Source organism: Bos javanicus, chromosome 14 (assembly GCF_032452875.1).
Source record: "Bos javanicus breed banteng chromosome 14, ARS-OSU_banteng_1.0, whole genome shotgun sequence".
NCBI lineage: Eukaryota > Metazoa > Chordata > Mammalia > Artiodactyla > Bovidae > Bos > Bos javanicus.
This window is the reverse complement of record NC_083881.1, coordinates 66635370-66661559: the sequence shown is the minus strand read 5'-3', so window position 1 is coordinate 66661559 and position 26190 is coordinate 66635370. Positions and strand designations below refer to the sequence as shown.

At 36.4% G+C, this 26190-nt stretch overlaps 1 protein-coding gene across 3 annotated transcripts in view; it reads left to right on the top strand.

Moving 5' to 3' along the window:
• MTDH (metadherin) overlaps positions 1-26190 on the top strand; it is a 54592-nt gene that overhangs the window by 21525 nt on the left and 6877 nt on the right. Inside the window, exons 3-9 of one of the 3 annotated variants that reach the window (XM_061439302.1) lie at positions 8097-8181; positions 8891-9067; positions 10483-10548; positions 12080-12316; positions 14789-14878; positions 16835-16933; positions 23077-23201. In XM_061439302.1, coding sequence (XP_061295286.1) covers positions 8097-8181; positions 8891-9067; positions 10483-10548; positions 12080-12316; positions 14789-14878; positions 16835-16933; positions 23077-23201 — 879 coding nt within the window. The remainder of the gene's footprint in view (positions 1-8096; positions 8182-8890; positions 9068-10482; positions 10549-12079; positions 12317-14788; positions 14879-16834; positions 16934-23076; positions 23202-26190) is intronic. The other 2 variants (XM_061439303.1, XM_061439304.1) reach the window with 2 other exon arrangements.

The following is a 26190-nucleotide window of genomic DNA, read 5'->3' as shown; positions in this document are numbered from 1 at the left end:
TTAGCAAAATAGAGAAAAACCTGCATGCCCAGGGAACTTACATATATTTGTTTTATCTTCCATAATGCATCTTAGAAACTGTAGTTTCAAACCAGGGATTGTCGAACCAAGACCAACTGGTTATATCAGGTTCTCTGTCTATTGTTGAAAGTTTTATGGGAACACAGACAGACTTACTTATATATTGTCTGTTGCTGCTTTTGCAAAGTTGAGTGAGTGCAAAAGAGGTCTTATAGTTTACAAAGCCTGTCTGATCTCTTTTTTTTTTTCCCTGAACCCCTGTTTTAAACTCTTAATATAGTCTTTTGGGTTCATTAAAATGTCTCGTTATCTGGAGTGCTTTAATATCATCTGATTCTCTAGGTCTTGGACTCTTTGACCTTCCAGGCTCCCTTGTACCACAGTCTATAGCTTTGTGCTTTGGGTTCCACCCAAGGAATTAATTTTCAAGGCCTTCTTTAAGGTTAACCAAAAGAACCCTCATTTCTGTCTTTACACTTTTCAGTCTGAATGCCTAACAAATAGTGGAACTGAGACTAGAACCAGGAGTACTGCCTTAGCACATTGTTTTTCCATGATGCTGTAGTGCTATCTGGCAGGAAGTGGTAGGTGGTTCAAAGGTGAAACAGTGAACTTATTTTTTAAAGTGCTTAGATTGAAGCAAGAATGGATCACCCAAGTGGAATTAGTTTAGGCTATTGTGCAGGATGCATCACAAGCTGGAATCAAGATTGCCAGGAGAAATAGCAGTAACGTCAGATATGCAGATGACACCACCCTAAAGAGCCTCTTAATAAAGGTGAAACCGGAGAGTGAAAAAGCTGGCTTAAAACTCAACATTCAGAAAACTAAGATGGCATCTGGTCCCATCACTTCATGGCAAATAGATGGGGAAACAATGGAAACTGACAGATTTTATTTTCTTGGGCTCCAAGATCACTGCAGACAGTTACTGCAGCCATGAAATTAAAAGCCGCTTGCTCCTTCGAAGAAAAGCAACAACAAACCAAGACAACATATTAAAAAACAGAAACATTACTTTGCCAACAAAGGTCTGTATAATCAAAGCTGTGGTTTTTCCAGTAGTCATGTACGGATGTGAGAGCTGCACAGTAAAAAGGCTGGTTGCTGAAGAATTGATGCTTTCAGACTATGGTGCTGGAGAACACTCCTGAGAGTCTCTTGGACTGCAGGAAGATCAAACCAGTCAATCCTAAAGGAAATCAGTCCTGAATATTCACTGGAAGGACTGATGCTGAAGCTCCAAAACTTTGGCCACCTGATGCAAAGAGTCAAGTCATTGGAAAAGATTCTGATGCTGGGGAAGATGGAAGTGTCAGGAGGAGAAAGGGGCGACAGAGGACTAGATGGGTGGGTAGCATCACTTATTCAATGGGCATGAGTTTAAGCAAACTCCAGGATATAGTGAAGGACAGGGAAGTCTGGTGTGCTGCAGTCCATGGCTTTACAAAGAGTTGGACAACTGAAAGATTGAACAACAAGAAAGAATTGGAAATGTGAGAACCATATCTGGGAAAGAGCTAAGGGCTCCATAAAAGAAGCTCTTAAGAAAGGTTTCTTATAAATTTTTAAGATTATAAGTTGATAACCATGCGGCTCATGCAATGTACCATAACTTATGAGCTAACACCAAATATATTTAAATAATTTAATGGCTTGGTTGGTGAATCAAGTATACAAATAGCTCAGATTTTATTTGAGGGGGCAGTGAAAGTTGGGTAAATAGGGCTATATGTAATTCAGTCTAGTTTTAGGCCCTTTCATTAATAAACCGAACATAAATGGAACACTTCTGTGTACAAAATACAGCATTGTAGGCTCTAGCAATATAATGGTTGGTAAAACAGGATGAAAGTGTTGATAAAAGAGTCACTGTTCTCATGAAGTTTAGTGGGGAAAACAACTAGAAACGAGCAGGTATAAATGCTGTGGAAGAAAATAACCAGGATGAGAAGAGTTAAAGTACACGTTGTGTGCAATTCCCAACACCTGCAACTCTACTCTTCCATTCAAAAAAATGTATCAGGATAGTAGTGAGTAGGGTGATCCTGCGTCTAGTTTAAATCACACCCACTCCCCAAAATGGGGGAAGTCAGTTGCAAGGCTCTACTTTTAAAAAGATTTGTGACATTTTTCATAATCTCATCTTGATTTTGTGTCATCAAGTTGCTAAGTTAAATTAAGAACTGCTAGTTTAGATAGAGTAGAGGAATGGAATTCATATGCCTTTTGGGCCTTTCATTTCATCTTTTGCTGTTTAACCAGGCGTAGCTCGCCTGTATGTTTGAGACAAGTGAGGAAAATAGTGCCAAAATGTTGAGCAATATAAAATTAGGGACTTGCCATATTTGTTTAGGTAGAAAGTAGATGAAATTGATCCTGAAGCAGTCGTTTTCATACTTTTCAAGTGGCATTTGCTAAAACTTTCAAAATAAATTTCACTAACAACTTTTAATTTTGTCAAGTACATTTCTTTTTTTTTTTTTTTTTAACTTTATTTTTGGCTTCACCTCGTGGCGTGCAGGATCTTAGTTCCCTGACCAAGGATTAAATGTGCACCCCCTGCAGTGGAAGCACGGAGTCTTAACCTTAACCACTGGACCACCAGGGAAATCCCATCAAGTACTTTTTTTCTTCCTGATTTTTTAAAATTAATTTTTATTGGAGTATAGTTGCTTTACAATGTTGTGTTAGTTTCTGCTGTATAGCAGAGTGAATCAGTTATATGTATACATGCATCCACTCTTAATTTCCTTCCCCTTAGGTCACCACGAATAGTGGAGTAGGGTTCCCTGCACTGCACAGCAGGTTCTCATTGGTTGATAGTAGTGCATGTATGTCAGTCCCACTCCCCCACCTTGGTAACCATGTTTCTTCCCTACGTCTGTGACTGTTTCTGTTCTGCCAATAAGTTCATCTCTGCCATCTTTCTAGATTCCACCTGTAAATGGTATTGTACCAAGTACAGTTTTAAAACCACTGTCACCATTGCAAAAAAGAAATTTTGATACAATGGAAGCAGAACAAAAATCTCAGAAAAAAGTTATTGCCATGAGTTAATGAAAAACCTCATGTACCAGCCATTAGTCAGCAGACGAAAACACTCTAGTATCCATTTCTAGCCTTTAGAAAATACTCAGAGTTCCTTTTTTGTGTGTGCTGTATTTACTTTATCACTCCTAACGTTGCCAGCAGAGACTTTAGATAATTATAGAGTTGTAAATATTAAGTCAGTTTCCCCAAATGTTAAGAACCAGTTTCCAAGTTAGAGAATAAACTGAATTAAGGGTTACATTCAGAACCTGGCTACTTAACCTTGTGTGTTAATAGCTAATTGCAAAATAAAATATCATTTCACTTAAAATTTGTTCAGTATTCTTATGATAGTTTTGATGCAATACAAATATTAGATTATACTCCCTAAGTTAATCTTTTTAGCATTAACTGGGCACTGTTCTGCCTTTGTTTATACTTTTCAATTCTTTAAAATAGCAATATCTGTTAAGAGAGCAGTTAGCCATTTAAGTAGATTTGCTTTTACTGTCAGGGTGTACCTTTTGCCCCTCTGATAAACAGTAGCATTTATTTGGGTATTGTCTAATATTAGGAATGTCTATGTTAAGATTGAAAGATGAGCTTAGTAATGGAAGTATGTCTGTGTGTTTTATTTGATTCCCAGCTCATATTTAAGTTCTGTGAATTTGAGAGCAGATTATGCGTCGTCTAAGAACTGCTTTAGCATGTGCTTTTAAAGACTGTGCTCTCCAAAAGTATCCACTGGGATGAAGGAAGAAAATATTAGGCTTTCTATTTATACTGCTTTTTTTTTTTTTTTTTTAATTAAGCTTTACTACATCTTTTATATATGGCTAGTCGTTCGCACCTTTATTCGGGATGTTAAAAGTTACTAATTAATTAGGGGACAGGAAAGTGTCAGGGATAAAGCAGATGAGGTGGAACTTGAGCCGAGTTAAGAAAAAATAGTGAACATCATTTTAGGATTTGGCCATCAGTGGGGGAGGATACATGGTAAAGGGTACAAAGAAAGTCATCCTAAAGCACCCAGGCTACTGTACTTTATTTTGAGAGAAAATTCATGGTCAGTAGAGTTTGGGCAAAGAGAGGAGTATTAGAGATGACAGTCCTGTTGGAACCAAATCATTACATGTATGTGAATAAAAGAGTATAAAGTAGAGATTAATTTGTGGAAGGCCTTATATGTCATATAAGAGTTGTAAATATTAAGTCTACCATCTATAAAGGAGGACTTTATAGATGGTAGAAAACAGTATGAATTTTGTAATGGGAATATAAATTAATTGGACTGGTATAAATAATGTTGGGAAGTGAGCAATGGCAGGGAAGCCCTTGAAGAATTTCTCCTAATGTCTCATTTACATGTCTGTTTTTCATATTAGTTTATTATAGTACAGTTTCCACTAGTAGAAAGTTTTATTTAGCTATATATATTGAGCTCCTGAAACAATGTCTGACACATGGTAGGTATTTAATAAATCTTGATTTGCGTGAATACCATTCAAGAGAAGCTACTTTAATAATTCACCCAGCTTGATGGTGAAGCTTACAACAGTGTTGGGGGAGGGGGAACTATGGGTAACAGGCAGAACTTAAGTTCTCAGTTTTCCTTCAACTGTTAGCTGTAGTGGAGCTGATCAGAAGTAAAAGATTCACCTCACTAGGATGGCTGAGTCAATTAGTGTGTGAACCTGTGACTCTAAAGCATTTTATATGTTACTAAGTGCTAACAAAGGTCCATCTAGTCAAGGCTGTGTTTTTCCAGTGGTCGTGTATGGATGTGAGAGTTGGACTGTGAAGAAAGCTGAGCGCCGAAGAATTGGTGCTTTTGAACTGTGGTGTTGGAGAAGACTCTTGAGAGTCCCTTGGTCTGCAAGGAGGTCCAACCAGTCCATTCTAAAGGAGATCAGTCCTGGGTGTTCTTTGGAAGGACTGATGCTAAAGCTGAAACTCCAGTACTTTGGCCACCTCATGCAAAGAGTTGACTCATCGGGAAAAGACTCTGATGCTGTGACTCATTGGAAAAGACTCTGATGCTGGGAGGGATTGGGGGGAGGAGGAGAAGGGGACGACAGAGGATGAGATGGCTGGATGGCATCACCAACTCGATGGACATGGGTTTGGGTGAACTCCGGGAGTTGGTGATGGACAGGGAGGCCTGGCATACTGCAGTTCATGGGGTCGCAAAGAGTCGGACACGACTGAGCGGCTGAACTGAATTGAACTGAAGTCTCATCTGAGTGAGAGGTTACTTTTAAAATGAGGTTAGTTTTAAAGGTAATAGTGAAGTCGAACAAGATGAAAGCCTAAGTCAAGATAATTTTCCTTGCTTTTCTGCAGACCTTGTTTTAATAACAAATCATAATATATTTCAATGTGGATACAATTTCTTTTCTTTTTGTATAACTTCCCTCTGTTAGGGCTTCCCTCGTGGCTCAGCTGGTAAAGAACACCTACAGTGCGGGAGACCTGGGTTCGACCCCTGGGTTGGGAAGATCAAAGTTTATGTATAGTGCTTTGTAGTTAACAGTCTGCTTTCACATCCTATTTAATCCTTAAAAGAACCTTACGTGAAGTTAGTAGATTTTGTCCCATATGACCATTGAGGAAAGGGGTTTAGAGTGATTCAGCCTCAAATCACATAACTAATACTTGATTGAATTTATATTTGGCATTAAATGTAGAGAGGCAGAAAGGAAAGATTTGTGAGGGCAGACTCTGGAGTCAGAACTGGATTTTAGTCTCAAAACTTAATAACCCTATATCTTAGGCAATTTATGTAATCTCTTTATGGCCTCAGTTTCTTTATCCATAGGTTGGGGTACTTACCCTAGTTTTTGTAGATATACACTGTCCAATATGGTAGTCATTTGCCACATATGGCTATTCAACATTCTTTATTTTCATACTATCTTACTAATTTTGTTGTCAGTTGCTAAGTCATGTCTGACTCTTTTGTAATCCCATGGTGAGATTCCCCAGGCAAGAATGGGTTGCCATTCCTTCTCCAGGGGATCTTCCCAACCCGGGGATCTAACCTGTATCTGTTACATTGGCAGGTGGATTCTATTCTGCTAAACCACCAGGGAAGCCCATCTTAATAGTTTTTAATATTGATTACATTTTGAAATGATAGTGTTTTGGATAGTGTGTTGGGTGAAATACAAAAATTAATGTTATATATTTTTTTAATATATGCTGAAATTTTTAAATCATGTTTGTGGTTTGTATTATACTTCTGTTGGACAGTATTCTGCTAGACCAAGAGGTAGCAAACTCTGGACCACACACCCCACCCCCACCCCCCAACCCCCCTGCCAACAAATTCAGCCAGATATGCCTAATTTTTATAAATAGAACTTACTAGAACATGGCCACACCCATTTCATTCTGTGTGGTATGTGACTGCTTTTCATGCTACAGCAGCAGGATTATTTCGTTGCTACATACATATCTATTCGGGCTGCAAGGCCTGAAATATTTAGGGTGTGATCCTTTATAGAAAATATTTGCTGGAAATTCCCTGTCAGTCCAGTGATTAAGACTCTGCACTTTTACTGCTGAGGGCACAGGTTCAGTTCCTGGCTGGAGAACGAAGATCCCACAGGCCACGCAGCCAGAGCAAAAAGAAAACTGTTGCTGACCTTTGCTCTAGATTGTAATTGATAGATGCTTCATGTGCTTAATCGTTGCTTAAGAGTGAATGTGAGAGACAGAAAGTACATCAGTGGTGGGTCAGTGGACCAGAGTGGGAAAGATAGTGGGGAGTGAGTGTTAATGGATGCCAGGTTTCTTTTGGGGGACAGTGAAAAGGTTCTGGAGTTAGATAGCAGTGATAGTTGTGCAACTTCGAAGATACCAGAAACCACTGAGTTGTGCACTTGAAAAGATGGTGTCTCAAATTTTTTTCTTTAAGTGGATATGAGCCTGGTTTGATAGATGTAATAAAGCAGTACATTAAAACATGTTCATGATAATGGGAACATGTAAAGAAACATGCACATCAACTGTGGAGACTATAAGAAAAAATTGTAATCGTTTTTTATATATTCTGATGTCACTTGAAATTATTTGTCAGTAGTTTCTTAATAAGAAAAGCGATTAGCTGTCATTTATTGCTTACTCAAACTGTCATTTACTGCTTACCCTGTTCTTTTTCATTGTAAACTTGATAGTGTACAATAGCACATACATAGCCAATCTCAGTAAATAAACAAGTATAAATTAACAACTATAAATAAAATCTGTGTTTTATGAATAGTAGTTCTCTTCTGAAAACACTTATCATGACTTTGTGAAATTTTTAGCAAGCTTTTGAAAGGAGAAAATATTAGCAGAAGGGAATTGGAAGGCCATTCTAAAAATGTCCGTATCTTGCATGCGTGTAGGTGTTTTTTCTTGAATGAATTACTGTACATGTACCATATTCAAATCTTAGATATTTTAACACTGCTTTGGAACTGACAAAATATTAGCTGCTTTGTGCAATTGACTCATTAATTTGTTATACATAGAATATGCCAGTAATCTGTTTTTCGAAATCAAAAAACCAATAATCAGGACATCATTTTCTTTCTGACCACTCGCAGTAGCCTTTTGTTTTATTGTGCTGAGAACACCATGGCATAGTGCCTTATTTATGATTTAGGGTAGGATAACATGATGTCTAAGACCACAGACTTTGGAGCCGGATAGACCTATTTCCTAATCCGTTAACTTCATGTGACCCAGAGCAGCCTATTTAATATTGAACATCTCTAAATCTTTGTTTTCTCATCTCTAAAATGGGAATAATACTGTCTTCAGTGATTTTTTTTTTTTTTAAGGAATAAAGAATTAAGTGTTAAGTACTTAGCATATAGTAACGACTAAAGAAATGATAACCTCATACTATTATTGCCATGTAATATGTTAAGTTTTTTAATCAAACATTAACTTTTTTTAGTTGTCAGCATCATACATTTCATTATGTATTTTACTGACTTCTACCTTTTCGAAAACATAATGAAATATTAAGTAACATTCTATTTTATTTTCAGTCAAAGAAAAATAAGAAGAAATCAAAGTCAGATGCTAAAGCAGTGCAAAACAGTTCACGCCATGATGGAAAGGAAGTTGATGAAGGTACTTGAGCAAGTGAAAGGACTGTAGAAAAAAAAAGTTTTATTTTTTAACCAAGGTGCATTATATAAAAGCCGCATTTGTTTTGCTTAATCTAGTATTTAGCTCTTCTGTTTAATAACTCGAGATTTTAATGTACACATCAGTGACATTATTAGGAGACACTTTTTCCCCTAAATTATTTAAGGATCTAATAGTTCTATCCTTAAAGGGAACTGCCTTGAAATTTAAGGTCTAGCTCAATATCTTGAGCAATTTAAAAACCATTCATTTTGTCTTTGTTTCCTAGAAGTGTGGCTTGGTTTTTTCCCATTGTTCTTAAATATACCATCCCTAGAAGACTCTGTACAAAATTTTTAAGTAAGCCATTTATTGTCCTCACCTAATAAACCCATAGTATATATAACACTCCCCTACTAGTTCTACCCAGCAAGATAAAAAAAGATACAAGATAACTTACATCAATTTTTTTCTAAACCATAGATGACAGATCTGATCAAAATTACCAGAATAAATAATGGCAATTAGCTGCCAGAAACAGCACAATTAGAATAAATTCATAGGATAAATGTATATAATCAGCACTCTTGGTTTTTAGTTTAATATCTAAATTTATCATATTTCAGGTGCCCCACCCTATTTCCCCCCCAAAATCGCAACCTTTTTGTCTTCCCCCTACTGAATAACACTTTTTTTTCTGGGGCTATGTCAGGAGCCTGGGAAACTAAAATTAGTCACAGAGAGAAACGACAGCAGCGTAAACGTGATAAGGTGCAGTCTGATTCTGGTTCATTGGATTCAACTATCCCTGGGATAGAAAATACCATCACAGTTACCACCGAGCAAGTTACAACTGCATCATTTCCTGTTGGTTCCAAGAAGAATAAAGGTATATTAGTGGAACATAAGAGTGATACATCAAATCCAATTTCTTTTAATCAGATGTACAAAATATCATTATATCGAAATCTGGCTATTTTGAACCGCTTACCTCATTGTGCTGATATACCCTTCTTCGTGAGAGCATTGTGGACCACATATTGGTTTACCTGGTACCAGCAGTGTCACTTGTCACATACTGCCTAATGAATGACCTATTAAATTAAAGTTGCCTTTCTGCCTTGAGTCACATGAGAAAATGATTGCTGCTTTTTTCTCAAGGTAATTGCCTTGACCTAGCTCTCTTAACATCTCCATTTTTTATAGTGGACATTCATTTAATGAAATGACTTGTCACCATTCTGCATGTTGGGTGCTTCCATTCCAAGATGAAACAAGCATGTTCTGGATAGTGTGGGTTCTATCTGAACTTCTTATCACTCCGACTCTTTGAGAATGCTGTAGATGTTTGATAAAGCTAGACTGGAACTGCAAACATTATTGAGCTAATGCTTTTCCCAAGTTTTCAAATGTTCAAACTATCCGATACTGATGGCCTCTTGGTAATTCTTCCATTGCTGTCATTTTTACCCTGGGGACATCAGTCTGCAGTGATGCTGTTCATCTTGCTTCAAAGCAGTGGCTTTCCTGCCTTTACCTTTTCATTAATCGCCAGCACTTCCCCCTTGTCTTCAGACCTGTGTCTTGGCCTTGATAGCTTTTGTTTTTTTGATGCATGGATTGGTGGAATTTATGGCTGCGGCACAGCACTGATCTCTGCTTGCCCGTTCCACTGTCGCCTGATGGCCCTGCTGTGGTATTTGTGTTGCTCGCCCTTTTTCACTGTTTGCTGCATGCCTTCCTTGCTAGCGCAGTCCGGTGTCATGCTGATTTCTTGATACATTATGATCATTATGCTTTTTAGTGTCAGAGAAATATCAGTAGTGTCTTTGTTATAACGTGTGGTCTCACCTCTTGCCATATTTCCTAAATCCTGGTCCAGATATTGGCAAAATTGTTCTTAAGTTGATGTGTTTGCTTCCAGGATTGTTGAAAAGGCAGCTAGCTGGTATTGTTGAGAGGTGGCAAAGTTGAATCCAATTACAGAGCCCAGTTCTCCAATTCCTCCTTTAAAGAATCTTGATAACCATTGTAGAACAGGAGACTCTATATCTACTTGGGCAATTTTCCAGGTCCTTTATTGGCATTTTAGTTGACTAAGAATATGGTAACTAGAGAACTCAATTCCTAAGAACATGTGAAATATGTTGTGAGTAAAACTCTTTTCCAGTATAAGACTTTAGTACTTCAAGGAACAATTTATTATAAATAATTAGTAAAAAATTAATTTGTATGTTACTCCTAATTTTAATGTGCATAATAACCTATTTAGTATTAAACAAATTTTATTTTTATTTCAACCAGGTGATTCTCATCTAAATGTTCAAGTTAGCAACTTTAAGTCTGGAAAAGGAGATTCTACACTTCAGGGTGAGAGAAATTACATGTAACTTAAATTGAAGGCCCATCAAAGTATTAATAGAAACATATATATCTGTCTCTTTCCTCACATGAATGACACTGAAAGGAAAAAAAAAGTCTTAGAAATGATTTTAATTACTAAAGTAACATAATCATAGTTCAGAGATTTTGGAAAATAGATAAACAGAAAAGTCACTTCCACTTCTAACGGTACATTGCTTTATTCTCATTGTTCATCCCTCTCCCTTGTATGAAAAAACATTTTTTTAGTAATAGTTTATATGCAATTTTGATTCTTACTTGTTTAATCCAATAGAGAATTAAACAATTACATTGTTTAATCCAATAGAGAAAAAGATTTCTTTTTTCCCATGGACTTGGGTTTTATATAGGCATATATGGGATAAAAGACTTTTATTCTGTGTATTAAATAAGAAACCTTAATACCTTTAATCTTCTAAACTGCTTCCTGAACAGTATCAAATCTTTCATAATAAATGGACTGTGCTCTAAAATTATACAGTACTTCACAAAAGGAAAATATATTTTATTTATTGATTTATGATAAAGATTGAATTAAGTAGAGAGTGGTATCTGTTACCTAAAAACTGAAGTGTTTGTAGTAAAACAAAAATTCAGAAATGAAGAAGCAACTTCTTATTTCAGACTTGTTCTTAACACTTTCAGCTTCCTTCGTACTCAATCCTGGCTACACATTACAGCCATCTAGGAACCTTAGAAAGCCACACATGTATATAAAAAGAAACATGTACTTATATACACACACCTATGTATATTTATGTGTGTGTGTGTGTATACACAGATACATGCTTTACACATATGTATGGATACCTGCATGTAAATGTGTACACACAAACATACTGATGCCTGGGCTCTACCCCTCGTAATTTTGATTTTGATTGATTTGGGCTGAGGTTCTAATGTCTTCAGTTCAGTCACTGAGTAGTATCCGACTCTTTGTGACCCCATGGACTGCAGCATGTCAGGCTTCCCTGTCCATCACCAACTCCCAGAGCTTACTGAAATTCAAACTCCAGTGTCTACATCTAAGAAATTTTTCATTTGATTTTATGTGTAGCCAGGTTTTAGAATCACTGCCTTAGACATAATATATATGGATAAACATTTAAGGAAAGAGCATGTAACTAAGGGGAAGCCTTTGTGTTTTTAGTGGGTGAGTATTCTGAGTATACCAGAATATTTGTTTTCCTGTTTGCTCTCTTGTACTTTTGAGCAGGTCAGTCTGCTTTTGAAAACATTATTACTGTGTGAATATATATATATATATATATATATATATATAAGTTCAAACCTACTTGTATTTTTTAAAAGTCATCGATGGTGGTCATGTTACTTTTCACATCCTTCCATTTTATCTTTAAAGCTTGATCTGTTTAGAGGACAGTAGGGGGAAAATGAGTGATAGATGTAAGCCAAGCGATTATGGAAATTTGAAAATACTCCAGTTTTAACAAGGAGTCATGTATCCATTTTTAATCTTTGTTTTCTCTTCTTTAAGTTTCTCCAGGATTGAATGAAAACCTCACTATAAATGGAGGAGGCTGGAATGAAAAGTCTATGAAACTCTCCTCACAGATCAGTGCAGGTGAGGAGAAGTGGAACTCTGTTTCACCTGCTCCTGCAGGCAAGAGGAAAACCGAGCCATCTGCTTGGGGTCAAGACACTGGAGATGCTAATGCAAATGGAAAAGACTGGGGAAGGAGTTGGAATGACCGATCAATATTTTCTGGCATTGGTAAGAGCTGTTAGAAAATTTTAAGCTAGTTTAAAATGCTTATCTGGTACATTTAAAATTTTCCAAGAATGAAAAACAGATCCATTGGTAGAAAAATTAGTCAAGCTGTACAGAAAGAAAATGATTAACTCATCTCAGATCCTTCACATGGAGCAAACTGGGAATTAAATAAGTGAATAATAGCATTCATTATTTACTCTTAATGCTTTCATGTGCTTTTATCACGTTTGATTATCAGTGTAGCTAACTAGTATAATTGTGTATTTTTAGTCTTATAATAAGTGTAATGTGTGAGCAGACTTCTAGATTAATTTCAACAGTACTACTATTGAGTTTAAATAAAAGTAATAAATGGAGGTACAGTTTCTAGCATCAATTTTATATACTGTTTTACAGTCTACAAAATGGCTGTTGCTAATTAATTTTTCCCCTAGATTCTAAAGATAAAGACTATTAGAGCCTTATTTCTGTTTAGAGCCTTCAAGTTAAAAGCAACTTAATTTCAGGTTGTGTGTGTGATAGAAAACGGATGCATATTTAATATGAAAAACTGCAAAAAAGAGAAGGAAAAACCTACTCTTAAATCATATCACCCAGTGACGGCCTTTCCTTATGGTCTTCTTTTTTTTTCCTGTGTACAAGTTCAGTATTTTCTTTTTTCCCCCCATAATCCAAATCATGTGTGCATTTTTGTTTTCCTCCTCCCTCACTTAATATTGTACCTCAAACATTTTCTTTACTTTCTGTATTTCATTTAATGATCCTATAATATATTGTGTGAGCATAGCATAGACAATCACTGTTCCTACATTATCAGAGAAATAACTTTTCTTTTTTTAAAAGAAATATAAATGATGTTGTAGTGAATATATTTGTTGGGGGTTACTTCTTTAGGAGAGATTCTTGAAAGTGATTGGATTAAAGGAAATATGAATGTTTGCAATGCTCTACGACATGTTGTCAAAGTATTTTCTAGGAAAGTTCTAATTTATACTGTCAGCATCAGTATGAGTGTCATTTATCATATGTATATTACCAAGGTTGACTATTCTTTTTTTTTAATCTTTTCTAATTTAATAAGAAAAAAATACATAAATTATTTTGATTAACTTTTTTAAACCACTAATGGGGATGAATATTTTTCGCAACTTTCTTGATCATTTCTATTTCTTTCATAAATTGTTTATTCATGTTCTTTGCCCATTTGTGTAATAGCCTCTTGTTTTTTGTGCTTTAATTTGTAATTCCTTGTGCATTAAACATATCTTTTCTGTTATGCTCATTGCAGGTTTATTTTAGTTTGGGGGATTGATAATTACAGAATTTTTAGTGTTTAAGTAGAAAAAACTATTTCTTCCTATGTTATTTGCTTTTCCCATCACTTCCAAGCTTAGAAAAACTCAAGTTGAGCAACATCCCCAAGAAACAAACCTCAGATCATTTGCTAATATTGTTCTTAAGTTTGTTCTCTCTCCCCCTGCAGTGTCCAAAAATTGTGTAGAAATATCAAAATTTGTTTTGTAAAAGACAGTCCCTAAATTCCTAGCCTCATTCCAGCAGTGATAAAAGAATAACTTTCTATGGTATAAAGCATCCTTTCACACTTAATAAAAGAAATGGTCATGTTTAATCAAGTAATCTTTAGAACTATGACCTTTTGAGATATTTGTAATTTACTTGTAAAAGCTATATAGTGTTATCATAATTAGGACATAAATTAGATGGTAGTACTTGCATAATGTTGCTGTAGATAAAAATTAAGCATCAGATTAGAGTTCCTGCCTAGATGGATTTAGGACCTTTATTGAAATTGAAAGGAACTGTATTAAATGAGGGTTGCAGTTAGTTTCTGAGAAGAGGCAGATGTGACTGCCCTCATAGATGTATATGTTCCTAAAAATACTCATATGTAAGTAGGAAATTGCTTTAAAAATGTTGAGAAGATATCATTGTATAGTGGAATGAGCATGTTCCTAGTAACTTGGTACGAATCCCTATTTTTCCACATACTAGCTTTTATGGAGATTAGACTAGTTATTGAACCTTTGTGAACCTCATATTTAAGTAGTTTAAAGGATTGGCTAGAATGAGAGTCAAGTACCAAGTTTCAGTGCCTGATCCAGGCTAGTAGTAGCTTCATTGTGGCGCACAATCAGCTGTGTTGCCATAGTAGAGAAAACATGGACTTGGAAAGTTGGCTCTGGTTCCAGGCTGGCTCAGGTGTTTTCTGTCAGCAAGTCACTTAACTGCTCTGAAACTTTGCCTAGCAGCGTTGCCCTAAGGATTAGAGGTATTTGGTGTCAAGAGCCCAGTACATAACAGACATTCAATAAACAGCCACTATTACTGTACTAGGTGGTTCTGATCTCTCAGGGTATCTTTAAATATTATTATCATAGTTTTAAATCTTTACGTGTCTTTCAAGTTTCATTGCAAATTGAAGGTTCCAAGTGACGTTCTTTATTTTAACAGCTGCTTGGTCTAGTGTGGATAGGGGAATGAATACCTCTGAACAGAATTCTGCTTCTTTTGCATCTCTCACACTTAACTCTGCTGTTTCTGGTATGTGAAAACAGTCTTTCATTTAGTTAACAAAAAATTTTCTGTTTAATTTTAGCACTTGTTCTTTGAAAAAATAATCAGAGTCAAGTACTACTAGCCAAATAAATTATAGATAAACAACATAAAGTAGCAAAGGCCTTGAAACGGAGAGCGGAAGACCTAAACTCTTACTGCTGGTGGCTTAGTTCCTTTTATTGTGTAGATAGGAAGATTCTGTGGCCTAACATAACTGAAAGCATGTTGGCACTCATGCAGACGAATGCAAATATTAATAGAAGGCCTTCCTTCAAAGTCATGACACTTCTGTTACTAGTTTATTCCATTATTACTAACCAAACTACCATCAATCCAGCATTACTTACATAGATATGCCATTTATCAATAATAATTCATGGTCCCAGTGTGCTGATCATGTAGTTCCACAGCGTCTGGAATCACTAGTCTAGAAGAGAGGTCAGCAAACTTTTTCTGTAAAGGGCCCAATAATAAATATTTTAGGCTATGTGGGCCGTTCTGCCTTTGTAGCAGGGAAGCAGCCAGAGGCAATGCATAAACCAGATGAGTGTATCTGGGTGAAATTTTGTTCTCTTTCTTTCAACCATTTAAAAATATAAAAACTGTTCTTGGCTCCTGGGCACCTACCAAAAGGGGGGTGGCTAGATTTGGCTTATGAGTTGCGATTTACCAACCCCCAGTCTTACAGGCTACATTGTAGTTGCAGAGGTACCACTGTAGTTCCAGAGGTACAAGTTAATTTCTTCCTTCATTTGGTGACTTTGTACAACAGGGATGCTGTTCTCTCCATATATTCAGAGAAAGCTGCTAAAGAAATAGCAACAGTGTTACTATAGTCTTTCTAAGCAACTAATGTGCTAATTATATATGAATTTTATAGGGTTGTTCTGGTTGTTTATTTTTAAAATATGTAACCATTTTGAGTTTATGTCAAGCATGTTAGTGGTAAGCTAATCTACAACCAACTGAAAATCTGTGAAGACTTTTATGAAAGGAAGTGATTATGGCTAAGTGTCTTATACAAACATATTCTTAACCCTTTCTTTATATCAGTGGCTCTGAATCCAAAGTGAGTATCAGAGTCACCTAAGAAGGACTCCAAAACACATGCAAATTCTGATGCAGAAGGTCCAGGGTATATGAATCCCTGATGGAGAAGCACTGCTTTACATTTCCATGCTAAAATGAGCTTATGTCAGTAGAGCCAAACATCTTCGAATGTGTATGCCCTGAAAACTGTAAGCAGAATTTTGTGGAAGTCCTGGACAGTAGTCTGACCACACCTTTCATCACACTGCTTACGGGCAGTGTGACTCCCACTCACCACACCTGTTACCCACCTCCCAGAGAAATGAAGACAAAAAATTTAGGAGATAATTTTCTCTTCTCTGTAAGTGCACTTGAACTTAACTTGGTCTCCAAACCGCCGGCACAACTCTCTAAATTCTCTTTGGCTTCTTTCTGCCTCACTTGTCTAAATATCATCTATTTCTTTTGTCTTTTTCCTTAGAAAGTTCTAGCGAACTCAGACATTTTCTAGTTCTCTCCTTCACAGTTCTAAGGATATAGGGATATTCTGAAACATCTAGGATTTTTTTTTTTAATGCTTTATTACTTTTCATTAAGAAAAATAAAATTTTTTTGACTTGAAATTTGGAGATAGCCAATTTGAAGTATATATTATAAAAGATAAAATCTAATGGATCGGTACTAGGGAAAAAATAGATTTCTGGTCAGTGAATTCAATCTAGTGATTATCATGCTTAATCTAAAATTACCCTCAATTCTACTTTATCTTAACTCTTTTTCTAATGTCTGAATTTTTCCTTTTAGGAGAAATGAAAAATAATTAAATCTCCGTGTGCAAAGTATAGAACTATTGTTATGAAACATCATTAGAAATTTCCATTTTTAATTTTATTGCATTCGTTTTCATTTAAGGGTCTACCGCTGAGCCAGTTTCTCAGTCTACCACTTCTGATTATCAGTGGGATGTTAGCCGTAATCAACCCTATATCGATGATGAATGGTCTGGGTTAAGTATGTCCTTTTATTAGTTTACTTTTGTTTTCAGAATTTTCTTTCTAGCACCCTGAATTCATGTTTATGTTTTAATTTTAAATCTAATTTTTCACCTTTTAGGTCATAGCAGTATAACTTAATACCAAATGTGTACTACAAACCGATTATTAAATACCTGTAGAATTAAAAAAAAAGAAAACTAAATTCCGTTTTCATGATTGAGGCAATATTTAAACATGAAGTTTTCTTATAGTTGCACTGTAGTTTTTATAGTTTTTAAAATTGTTTGTTTTAAATAAATGTTCTATTTGTTTCCCTAGTTTTAATATACTAGAGTGAATAGAATATGTAAGAATGGCTTTGAATTTGTGAGGTATGCAGGTTTTTATGTTGGTAGAAAACCATTTTCTTCGTCTAATTTCCAATAGAAGCATAAGAAAGTTAAAGGCAAGAGTCACAAAAAAGAGAAAGGGGAAAAGAATATGATTTTTATGTTCAGAAAGCTCATACCATCTTCATTTTAAAAAAACATTTTTTTCCCCCACAACCTCACGTCTTAGAATTGAAAACCCTCTGAAGACAGGAACTCTGCTTGCCTTTCTTTCTCTCAGTGCTTAGGGCAGTGCGTTACACAGGGGTTCAGCAGCAATGCTGACAATAACGGCAAACACCTGCCTGTGCCGGACACTGATCTAAGCAGTTTGAGTCTTATGTCTATTATTAGTTTGTTTAGTACAGTTCTATTGTAGGTATTATTTCCCCCCCACACTTTCCAGATAAAGAAACTGAAACAAAGAAAAGTTATCTAATTTTCCCCAGCCACACAGTTAAGTTGGAGGAGCAGGTATCAAACTGGTAGTCTGGCTTCAGAGTTTATGCTCGTAACCACTACATGTACAGCCTTGGTGGTGATAGTAATCACGAAGGTAGGTTTGAAACATAGTCTGAAAATTAGTCTTAGACTGGTCTCTGTTAGATTAGTTGAAGCATAATTCTTAGAGGTTGAGGGAGATGAGGTTGGAAAGGTAAATTACGAAGGACCATACTGTGAAAAGCCTTGAGTGTTAGTCGCTCAGTCGTGTCTAACCTGACTCTTTGTGACCCCCATGGACTGTCGCCTGCCAGCTCTTCTGTCCTTAGAACTCTCCAGGCAAGAATACTGGAGTGGGCTCCTGTTTCCTCCTCCAGGGAATCTTCCCCACCCAGGGATCAAACGCAGGTCTCCTGCATTTGTAGGCAGATTGTTTACCGTCTGCTGACGGTAAGGGAGGTAAGGGTCAGAATACTAGTTTAGAAGGTAGATCCTAGTTCTAATCCTGACTTTAAAAAGTAGTAACTCATATGTGTTGAATTTTGTCACTTATCTTGGAATCTAAATTAACTGACCTGTAAAATAGAGCAAATAGTCTCTCATATCTATTTCCATAGAGTGTTACGAGGTTTTAATGAGATATTGAATGAACGTGAAAGTTCTTTGAAAATTATAAAGTATCAGATAAATACAAAGTATTATAAGGATGTGAAAGCAATTTTTAGAGGGGAAAAAAGCCTTACCTGTGTGCTTTGGGAAGAATGAACAGCTATGTGCAAAATAGACTTGAGGAATGATTATAGGACTGATGGGTAGTGATTGTAAGAAAATAGCACTGAGGTGTCGTGGGCAGCTGTTAGATTAAAGCTGTGGTTAAAGCTGAGAAAAACTGAGCAAGCAGGGCTCTAGGCTTCACTGCTTGGACACAATAGCTCTACTATTTTATCCTTAAAAATAAACATATCCATGGGACTCTATTCTTAAAGTAATAAGTGTTAAGAACACTTTCTTTGTTCGTTATGCTGTATTGGCAGTCTTTTAAGTCCTCAGTTCCTCTTTAACTGCATTTTCTCTGAATTATTTTTTGTGCTACCTTCTTTAATGTCACTAATTTTGGTACTCAGTGAATTTAGTCATTCCTTCTAAATTTATAGAATTCATGAAGTATTTGAGATTACGGATCCCACAAAGTATATATATTATTTAACAGTGTGATTTGAGTAATATATTGACCCTCTGGTTTGAGGCATAGATATCATTATCTGGCAGAAAGGCACTGAATTTATCGAAGCACTTGAATATAAAGTTAAGATGCTGGGACTTCCATGGTGATCCAGTGGTTAAGACTCCACAGTCCCACTGCATGGGGCACAGGTTCGATCCCTGGTCAGGAAACTAAGTTCCTGCCTTGCAGCCGAAATAATTTAAAAAATAAAATTAAGATGCTAAAGTACGGAAGATAATGTCTTTTAAAGGCAGCTGTTAATCTGTCAATTATCTTGATCATAAAGGAACAATATCATAACCCCTATAAAAAGTCAGATTTTGAATAGAATTTTGTGTTTGTTGACACATGAGAAAGAATTAATGGCCCCATGGTGAAGAGGTTAAGAGCGTGAGCTTTGAGAACAGACTACCTGAGTTTGAATCTTAGCTACCTTGTTTTTCTGTGTTTCAGTTTCATCATCTGTAAATAATATTTCTTCCCTCACAGACTTAAAGCTCTTAGAACACTGCCTGATACATGGTAAATATTCAGTAAGTGTTGTGGTACTATTGATTGTCTTTTAGGAGCATAGTCGACTCAGTGAGGTTAATTTGTATTATCTAATACAAACACTGGAGAATGTCTTTCTGACATAATTGTTTTGTTTTATTAGAGGTAATGCTGAATTACGTTTTGACCAGAAACAACTGACAGCCATGTTATTACTGAAATAGAAAGGAGAACAGCTGTGATATGCTTAAACCTAAAACATTGTTTCACAAGCAGATTAAATGGAGAAATATTTCCTACCATTTTGAAAAGACAGCTAATACAGTTCTTTGGAAACACTTTAGCAAACTAATGGAAGAATTTTAAGAAGTGAGAAATTATAATTGGAGAGAACTATGCTGTGAATGAAACTATACTACACAATTTCAAGGAAACTGTCTAAGAAGTTTATTACATTAGGCCCATGAACTGTTAAGAATTATGCATTGAGAAGTCACCTGGTGACAATTTTTAGGCTTAAGTGATTGACCTGTTGTTTTAAAGTAGTTTTGTTTGGGTTAGGATTCTGTGCTTTTACTGCCTAGAGCCCAGGTTCGGTCCCTGATCTGGGAACTAAAATCCTACAAATGGGGCAGGGGTAGGAAGCAGTTTCATCTGATCTCCAGTTAATTTAAAAGGTGGTCCAGTAGTTTCCACTGCAGGGGGCACAGGTTCAGTACTTGGTTGGGGAACTAAGATCCCACACGCCTCGACTCACAACGTAGCCGCAAAAAATAGATAAGTATACCAACCTGAAATCAATAAACATGGAAAAATCACCATCAAGCTTTAATAAAGCAAGTAGAAATTTATGTTTCTGTTAATGTTCTGATAGAAGTTGAAGCATGGGCTACAGTTATTCCTCAAGCTTTATGGTTGTCTAAACCTTTAAAAAATAATAATTTTACCAAGTACTTTATTAATTAGATTTTTATCCCTCACCACCCCTGCACCACTACCGTATTTATTAAGAGTTTATGTTTTTCTTGTTTAGTCGCTAAGTTGCGTCTGACTCTTGCAACCCCATGGACCCTCCAGGCCCCTCTGTCCGTGGGATTTCCCAAGCAAGAATACTGGAGTGGATTGCCATTTCCTTCTCCAGGGGGTCTTCCTGACCCAAAGATTGAACCCATCTCCTGTGTTGGCAGGTGGATTCTTTATCACTGAGCCATCGAGGAAGCCCCGTTTGCTTAAACTTTTTTTTTTTTTCTTTTCTTGACAAAGGGTTTTTTCCTGATAAGAGGCCTTAAGAGACTTGGTTTATGAATACCAGTTTTCCAAATGTAGGTTTCTTATTTGTGAGGGTTAAGCAAAATCATTGACAACTTTGACATTGAAATCTCCTAAAAATATTGTTAATAAATGCTTGGTGTAAGGTGAGCAGTTGGTTCCAGACATCTACTAGATCCATTTTTACTTATAAAAATGACTTCTACATTAAGACATAACCAAGTGTATCTTACTGGGAGATTTATAGGATTGTGAGAAATAAATTAATTGTATATGCCTGATAACTTTTAAACTGGCTTTCTATTGTTAAAGTCATCGATAATGTATAAAAGAAGTGGATACCATTTATTAAGCACTTACTGCATTGTCCTGAACTGCTTTGCTACTGCTAAGTCGCTTCAGTCGTGTCCGACTCTGTGCGACCCCATAGACGGCAGCCCACCAGGCTCCCCCGTCCCTGGGATTCTCCAGGCAAGAACACTGGAGTGGGTTGCCATTTCCTTCTCCAATGCATGAAAGTGAAAAGTGAAAGTGAAGTCGCATAGTCGTGTCCGACTGTTCTCGACCCCATGGACTGCAGCCTACCAGGCTCTCCTGTCCATGGGATTTTCCAGGCAAGAGTTCTGGAGTGGGGTGCCATTGCCTTCTCCATGAATTGCTTTACACGTATCTTATATAATCCTTTCAACAATCCTATGAAGTTGGTACATAGCCCATTAAGATTAAGAAATGTGACTCAAATTACATAGTTATTAAGTAGTAGAGCAATATTCAAATATAGGTCTGTTTGACTCTTAAGACACCTTAAAGTCTTAGCCTCTATGCTGTTACTATGTGATACTGGCTCTGGATACCTGCTTGTAGTAGTAAATATAGAAACATAGAAAGGAACTTCCTTTTTTGTAATACATTTCACACTAGTAATCACTTGTCCATGCTTTTCCTGTACTGGACCATAAATTCTTACGTTTTCAGTCTCTCCCCATCCTCCACTGGTTAGTCCCTCTTCTCCCTTTCTGCGCTTCTCATAACAGAATCTGTCACTCTACTTAACCTGTCTGTTGTACTTCATCCCTGAGCAGACTGACTGTGAGCTCCGTGTGGGAAGGCCTCTTGTCATACTCATTTTTATATCTCTGTTACCTGTCTAGCTCAAGTTCTTATACTTAATAAGATGAAATTCCTGTAACTCCATTGTTAAGATGTACCTATTATTAATGTATTCCTTAATCTCTTCCTCATATAATTTGGGATCATGAAGCACAGACAGTTTTGTCTGCCTTTTTTTTTTCTATGAGCATTTTCCCAGATCATTACATATTTTTCTGAAACACAGACTTTTTAAAAGTCTTCATGAAGATGTATCATAGTACTTCCCCTCTAAACAAAAATAATAGAATTCATGTGGAAAAATAAGAATAGTGAAGAAAATAAGAGAAATACAGGCAGATTTTTTTTTCTAGATGTTAAAATGCATACAGAATTACATTGTGTATGCCACTATCCCAGGAATAGATGAATGGAACAGAAATTCCAGAAACAGACTGAAGTATATACGAATTTAATATTTGGGGAAAGTAGCATTTGGCATTAATTGGGCAAAAGTCAGGGTTTTGTTTTTTGGTTTTTTTCCCTAGTAAAGAACAATGTTAGGATGACTTGCTAACCATTTACAGATAAAGCCTAACTTCTGTTATCTTGACAGTTTAAGTAGTCATGGGTGTATACATGGATGTGTATGAAAGTCTAGGTTAAATTTTTTTTCTTTAAAAAATAAAAAAAATTGTTCTTGAGAATAGGGTGATAGAAGCCCTAAAAATGACTCACATATTTGGAAAGATGTAAGTAGCATTGAATAATCTGAAAAAACTGTAAGGTACAGGTTAAGTATTTTTAAAAAGAGGAGAAAAGGAAGAGGTTAAATATTCTGCATGATTTGGTGAACTTGAAGAAGAACCTAATCTTGAAATAGTTCATAAGGAGGGGAAGAGTGTGATTTTGGCACTTCTGTTAAAGACTCATTTTGTACCCTGGGGGGAAGAATCAGAAAACAAAAAAAATGACCAGGTCCTTCTTATAGTTAGACATACACAATGAAAAGAAAGCAAATTCAGGAGACAAAGTTCCTTTGATAAAAAAGGAAGTAGGAAGAATGGAATAAATGGTTAATTAACACGTTTTCTGGAGTTTCTTAGTCATTGCATCTAGTGTTACTGGGGTTTTTCCTAACTCTTAAAATGTGATTGGGAGGAAGAAGAGTAATAGTTTAAAATTACAGCTTAGTTCAACATAAAGAAGTTGGGGTTTTGCATTTGGTTTTTGGCAGAAATGACAGATAACCTGATTCACACTGTTAAATTTTAGATGGTCTGTCTTCTGCTGATCCCAGTTCTGATTGGAATGCGCCAGCAGAAGAGTGGGGGAACTGGGTAGATGAAGAAAGAGCCTCACTTCTGAAGTCCCAGGAACCAATTCCTGATGATCAAAAAGTGAGTAAAAGGATCGGTGGATATGTTTATTTCTCTGTGCATCCGGCTGTATTGGAATTATTAATGTATCCAGGGGTCGAATTGCTTCAGAGAGGCATTCTAATCGTACTAGCTTCAATCATCTTAGGGTCGCATGCCTTCTCTCTATTACTGTTTCTTCTTTCCACAGATTATTGAGGATTCTGTGTGGAAAGCACTATTATATACTGATAAGAAAACAAACGCACAATTCCTGTCCTCTTACTAGAATTATTATATCAGCCTACCAACTCTTGGTGTGTTTAGATAAAAGCAGATTGGTTCTCAGTAAAAAATTAAGGAAAGCTTCATAGCAAGATAAGACTGAGAACATTATGAGAAAGGGACCAAGGAAAGTAACATATTTGATGGGGAGGAACAGTACACATGTGGAATCGACTGGTGGTAGGATCAGTGGTTTATATGTCAGTCTTCCCCTTCTGGGCTTCATTCCTTAAGGAAAGGGACTGTGAAGTTCCTGTTTTTGTAGCTCTAGCAACATGTTTGGTATTCAGTAAATAGATGAAACGAATGATGTACATTGCCACAGTTTTATGGAATTGGTTAAGTAATGAGAACCTAGGACAGCTTTCAAACCGGGGATAACCTGTTCATTGCTCGGGTTAGAAAAACTAGGCTGGATATTGCAGAAAATTGAGAAGAATGATTTTGGAGCCTATTTTGTACTATTTTGATTACATAAATCAGGGCAGGAGATAATAAACTAAGTTGATAACTTTGAAAAAGAATGGAAGTGGTATTTACAAGAGACACTAAGCTACTGTTTGAACTTTTCTGCTAGTTAGTTTTTCTATTAAAAAAAAAAAAGTCAAAGAGAAGATAATAGGGCCATTATTATTCAACAAAGATTAATTGCATCTGCCATGGGTCAGATATTGTGCTAGTAGAGAAACAAAATATAATTACTGCCTTCAAGGAGCCTACACTCCAGGCAGGGAGGAGAGGAAGGAGACCAGCACTCTAGAAGATAATGGTAATGTTATAATATATTAGGTATTCTGAAAGCACTTTGGAGTTTTAGCAAAGGCATCCCAGAGGTAAGAGCATAATGTATAGCAAAGAGGGGTCAGAAATGAGACTGGAGAGAAAAGCAGAGGGAAGATTCCACAAACCCTTGAATACTATGCAAAAAACCTTGGATTTTGTCCTATAAATAATGGGAGAATCTTAAAGTGGTTTGTTTTGTTTTGGGGGATTTTTTTGTTTGTTTTTGTAGGGTGGTGTTGTTTTGGTTTTGGGGGTTTTTTTGCTGCTTTGGTAATGCCTGTAGATAAAGGAATGGAGGCATATGAGAACACCAGTCTAAACATTGTTTTAGTAGACCTGTACAATGGTATACAGAGTAAGGGAGAGGTTTGAAAACAATTAATTGAAGCAAAATCAACAGAACATGGGGGTTAGAATTGATTGGAGAATCATCAAAAATGACTTGAAGAACACTTAGGTACCTGGGATGGTGAAAGTGGTGTTCCCAACAGAGAAAACAGAAGCTAGTTAACTGAGGGGAAAGGTGGTTGGTTCAGTTTGGGATGTGTTAGATGCGGCGTGTTTTGTAGATTTGCCTTAGAAAAGTGGCACACGGGCTTAGCTGTTCAGCGCCATGTGGGATCTTCCCAGACCAAGGATCAAACCCACGTCCCCTGCATTATAAAGTGGATTCTTAACCAGTGGACCACCAGGGAAGCCCAGAATGTCCATTTTTTCATGAGTTAAAAGATGTTAATTTCAGCCTTTTTCCCATGAACAAAAATAGTGTCATACCATACGGAAACACATTTCTCTTACGGCTGGATTATAAATTGGCTGAAAAGCAGACTGACCAGAGTCCTTATGACCTGAATATCCTTCAAAGGATGCATCTTTTCATATGATATTTTCATCATTATGAGCCTGTGGTAGAAACTTCTGTGGAAGTTTCTCCACAGCTAGTAACCGACTTGGACTGAATGTCTCTTAACCAAGATTCTAATGTGCTATTTTTGTCATGCACAGTATTATTTTTAATGACATTCCTTCTCGCATTGTGTTTTGTTTTTTTAATTAAGCCTTTTGAGGTAATTTTAGAGTCACATGTACCTACAAGAAATAATACAGAGAAAAAACACCTGTACCCTTTACCCAAGGGCCCCCAATGATAACATCTTGTAGAACTCTAATAAGACAATATCACAACCAGGACCTTGACACTAATATAGTCAAGATTCAGAACATTTCTAGGGCTTCCCTGGTGGCTCAGTGGTGAGGAATCCACCTGCCAATGCAGGAGACAGGGGTTGCATCCCTGGTCTGGGAGGATCCCATATTCTACAAAACAAGAGAGCCCGAAAACTACAACTACTGAAGCCCACATACCGTAACTTGAGAGCAGCCCCCACCCGCCGCAACTAGAGAAAAGCCCACACAGCAGTGAAGACCCAGCATGGCCCCCAAAATAAATATCAATAAAAAATTTTTAAAGATGCAGAACATTCCTAGTCTCTTTATGAAATACCTGTTTATATCTTTTGCACGTTTTCCAACTGGATTGTTTATTACTGAATTTTGAGTGTTCTTTATATAATCTGGATACAGGTCCTTTGTTGGATATATAATTTACAGATACTTTCTCTTCCTCTGTACCTCGTGGTTGTCTTAACAGGGTCAAATTCAATTTTAATGCAGATAGCTCTGTGTTTAAATAAAATGAATGACCTATGAAATGAACTTTTAAAAACCAAGGTTTGCACAGCTCTAATTATCATGTAGTGAGTATTGAAAGATGTAAGAAAAGGGGGTTTATCATAAACAAATAGAAGAGTGAAGAGTTTTGTTACTTTGTGTGTGATTTAAGTTCAGTTTTATTATTACTAATATGTAGAATTTGGGAGAAAAAGACTAAACCTAATAAATTATTTCCTAAATTCTGAATAAAGAAAACTTCATTGATTCATTTCAGTACTTTTGCTTTTAA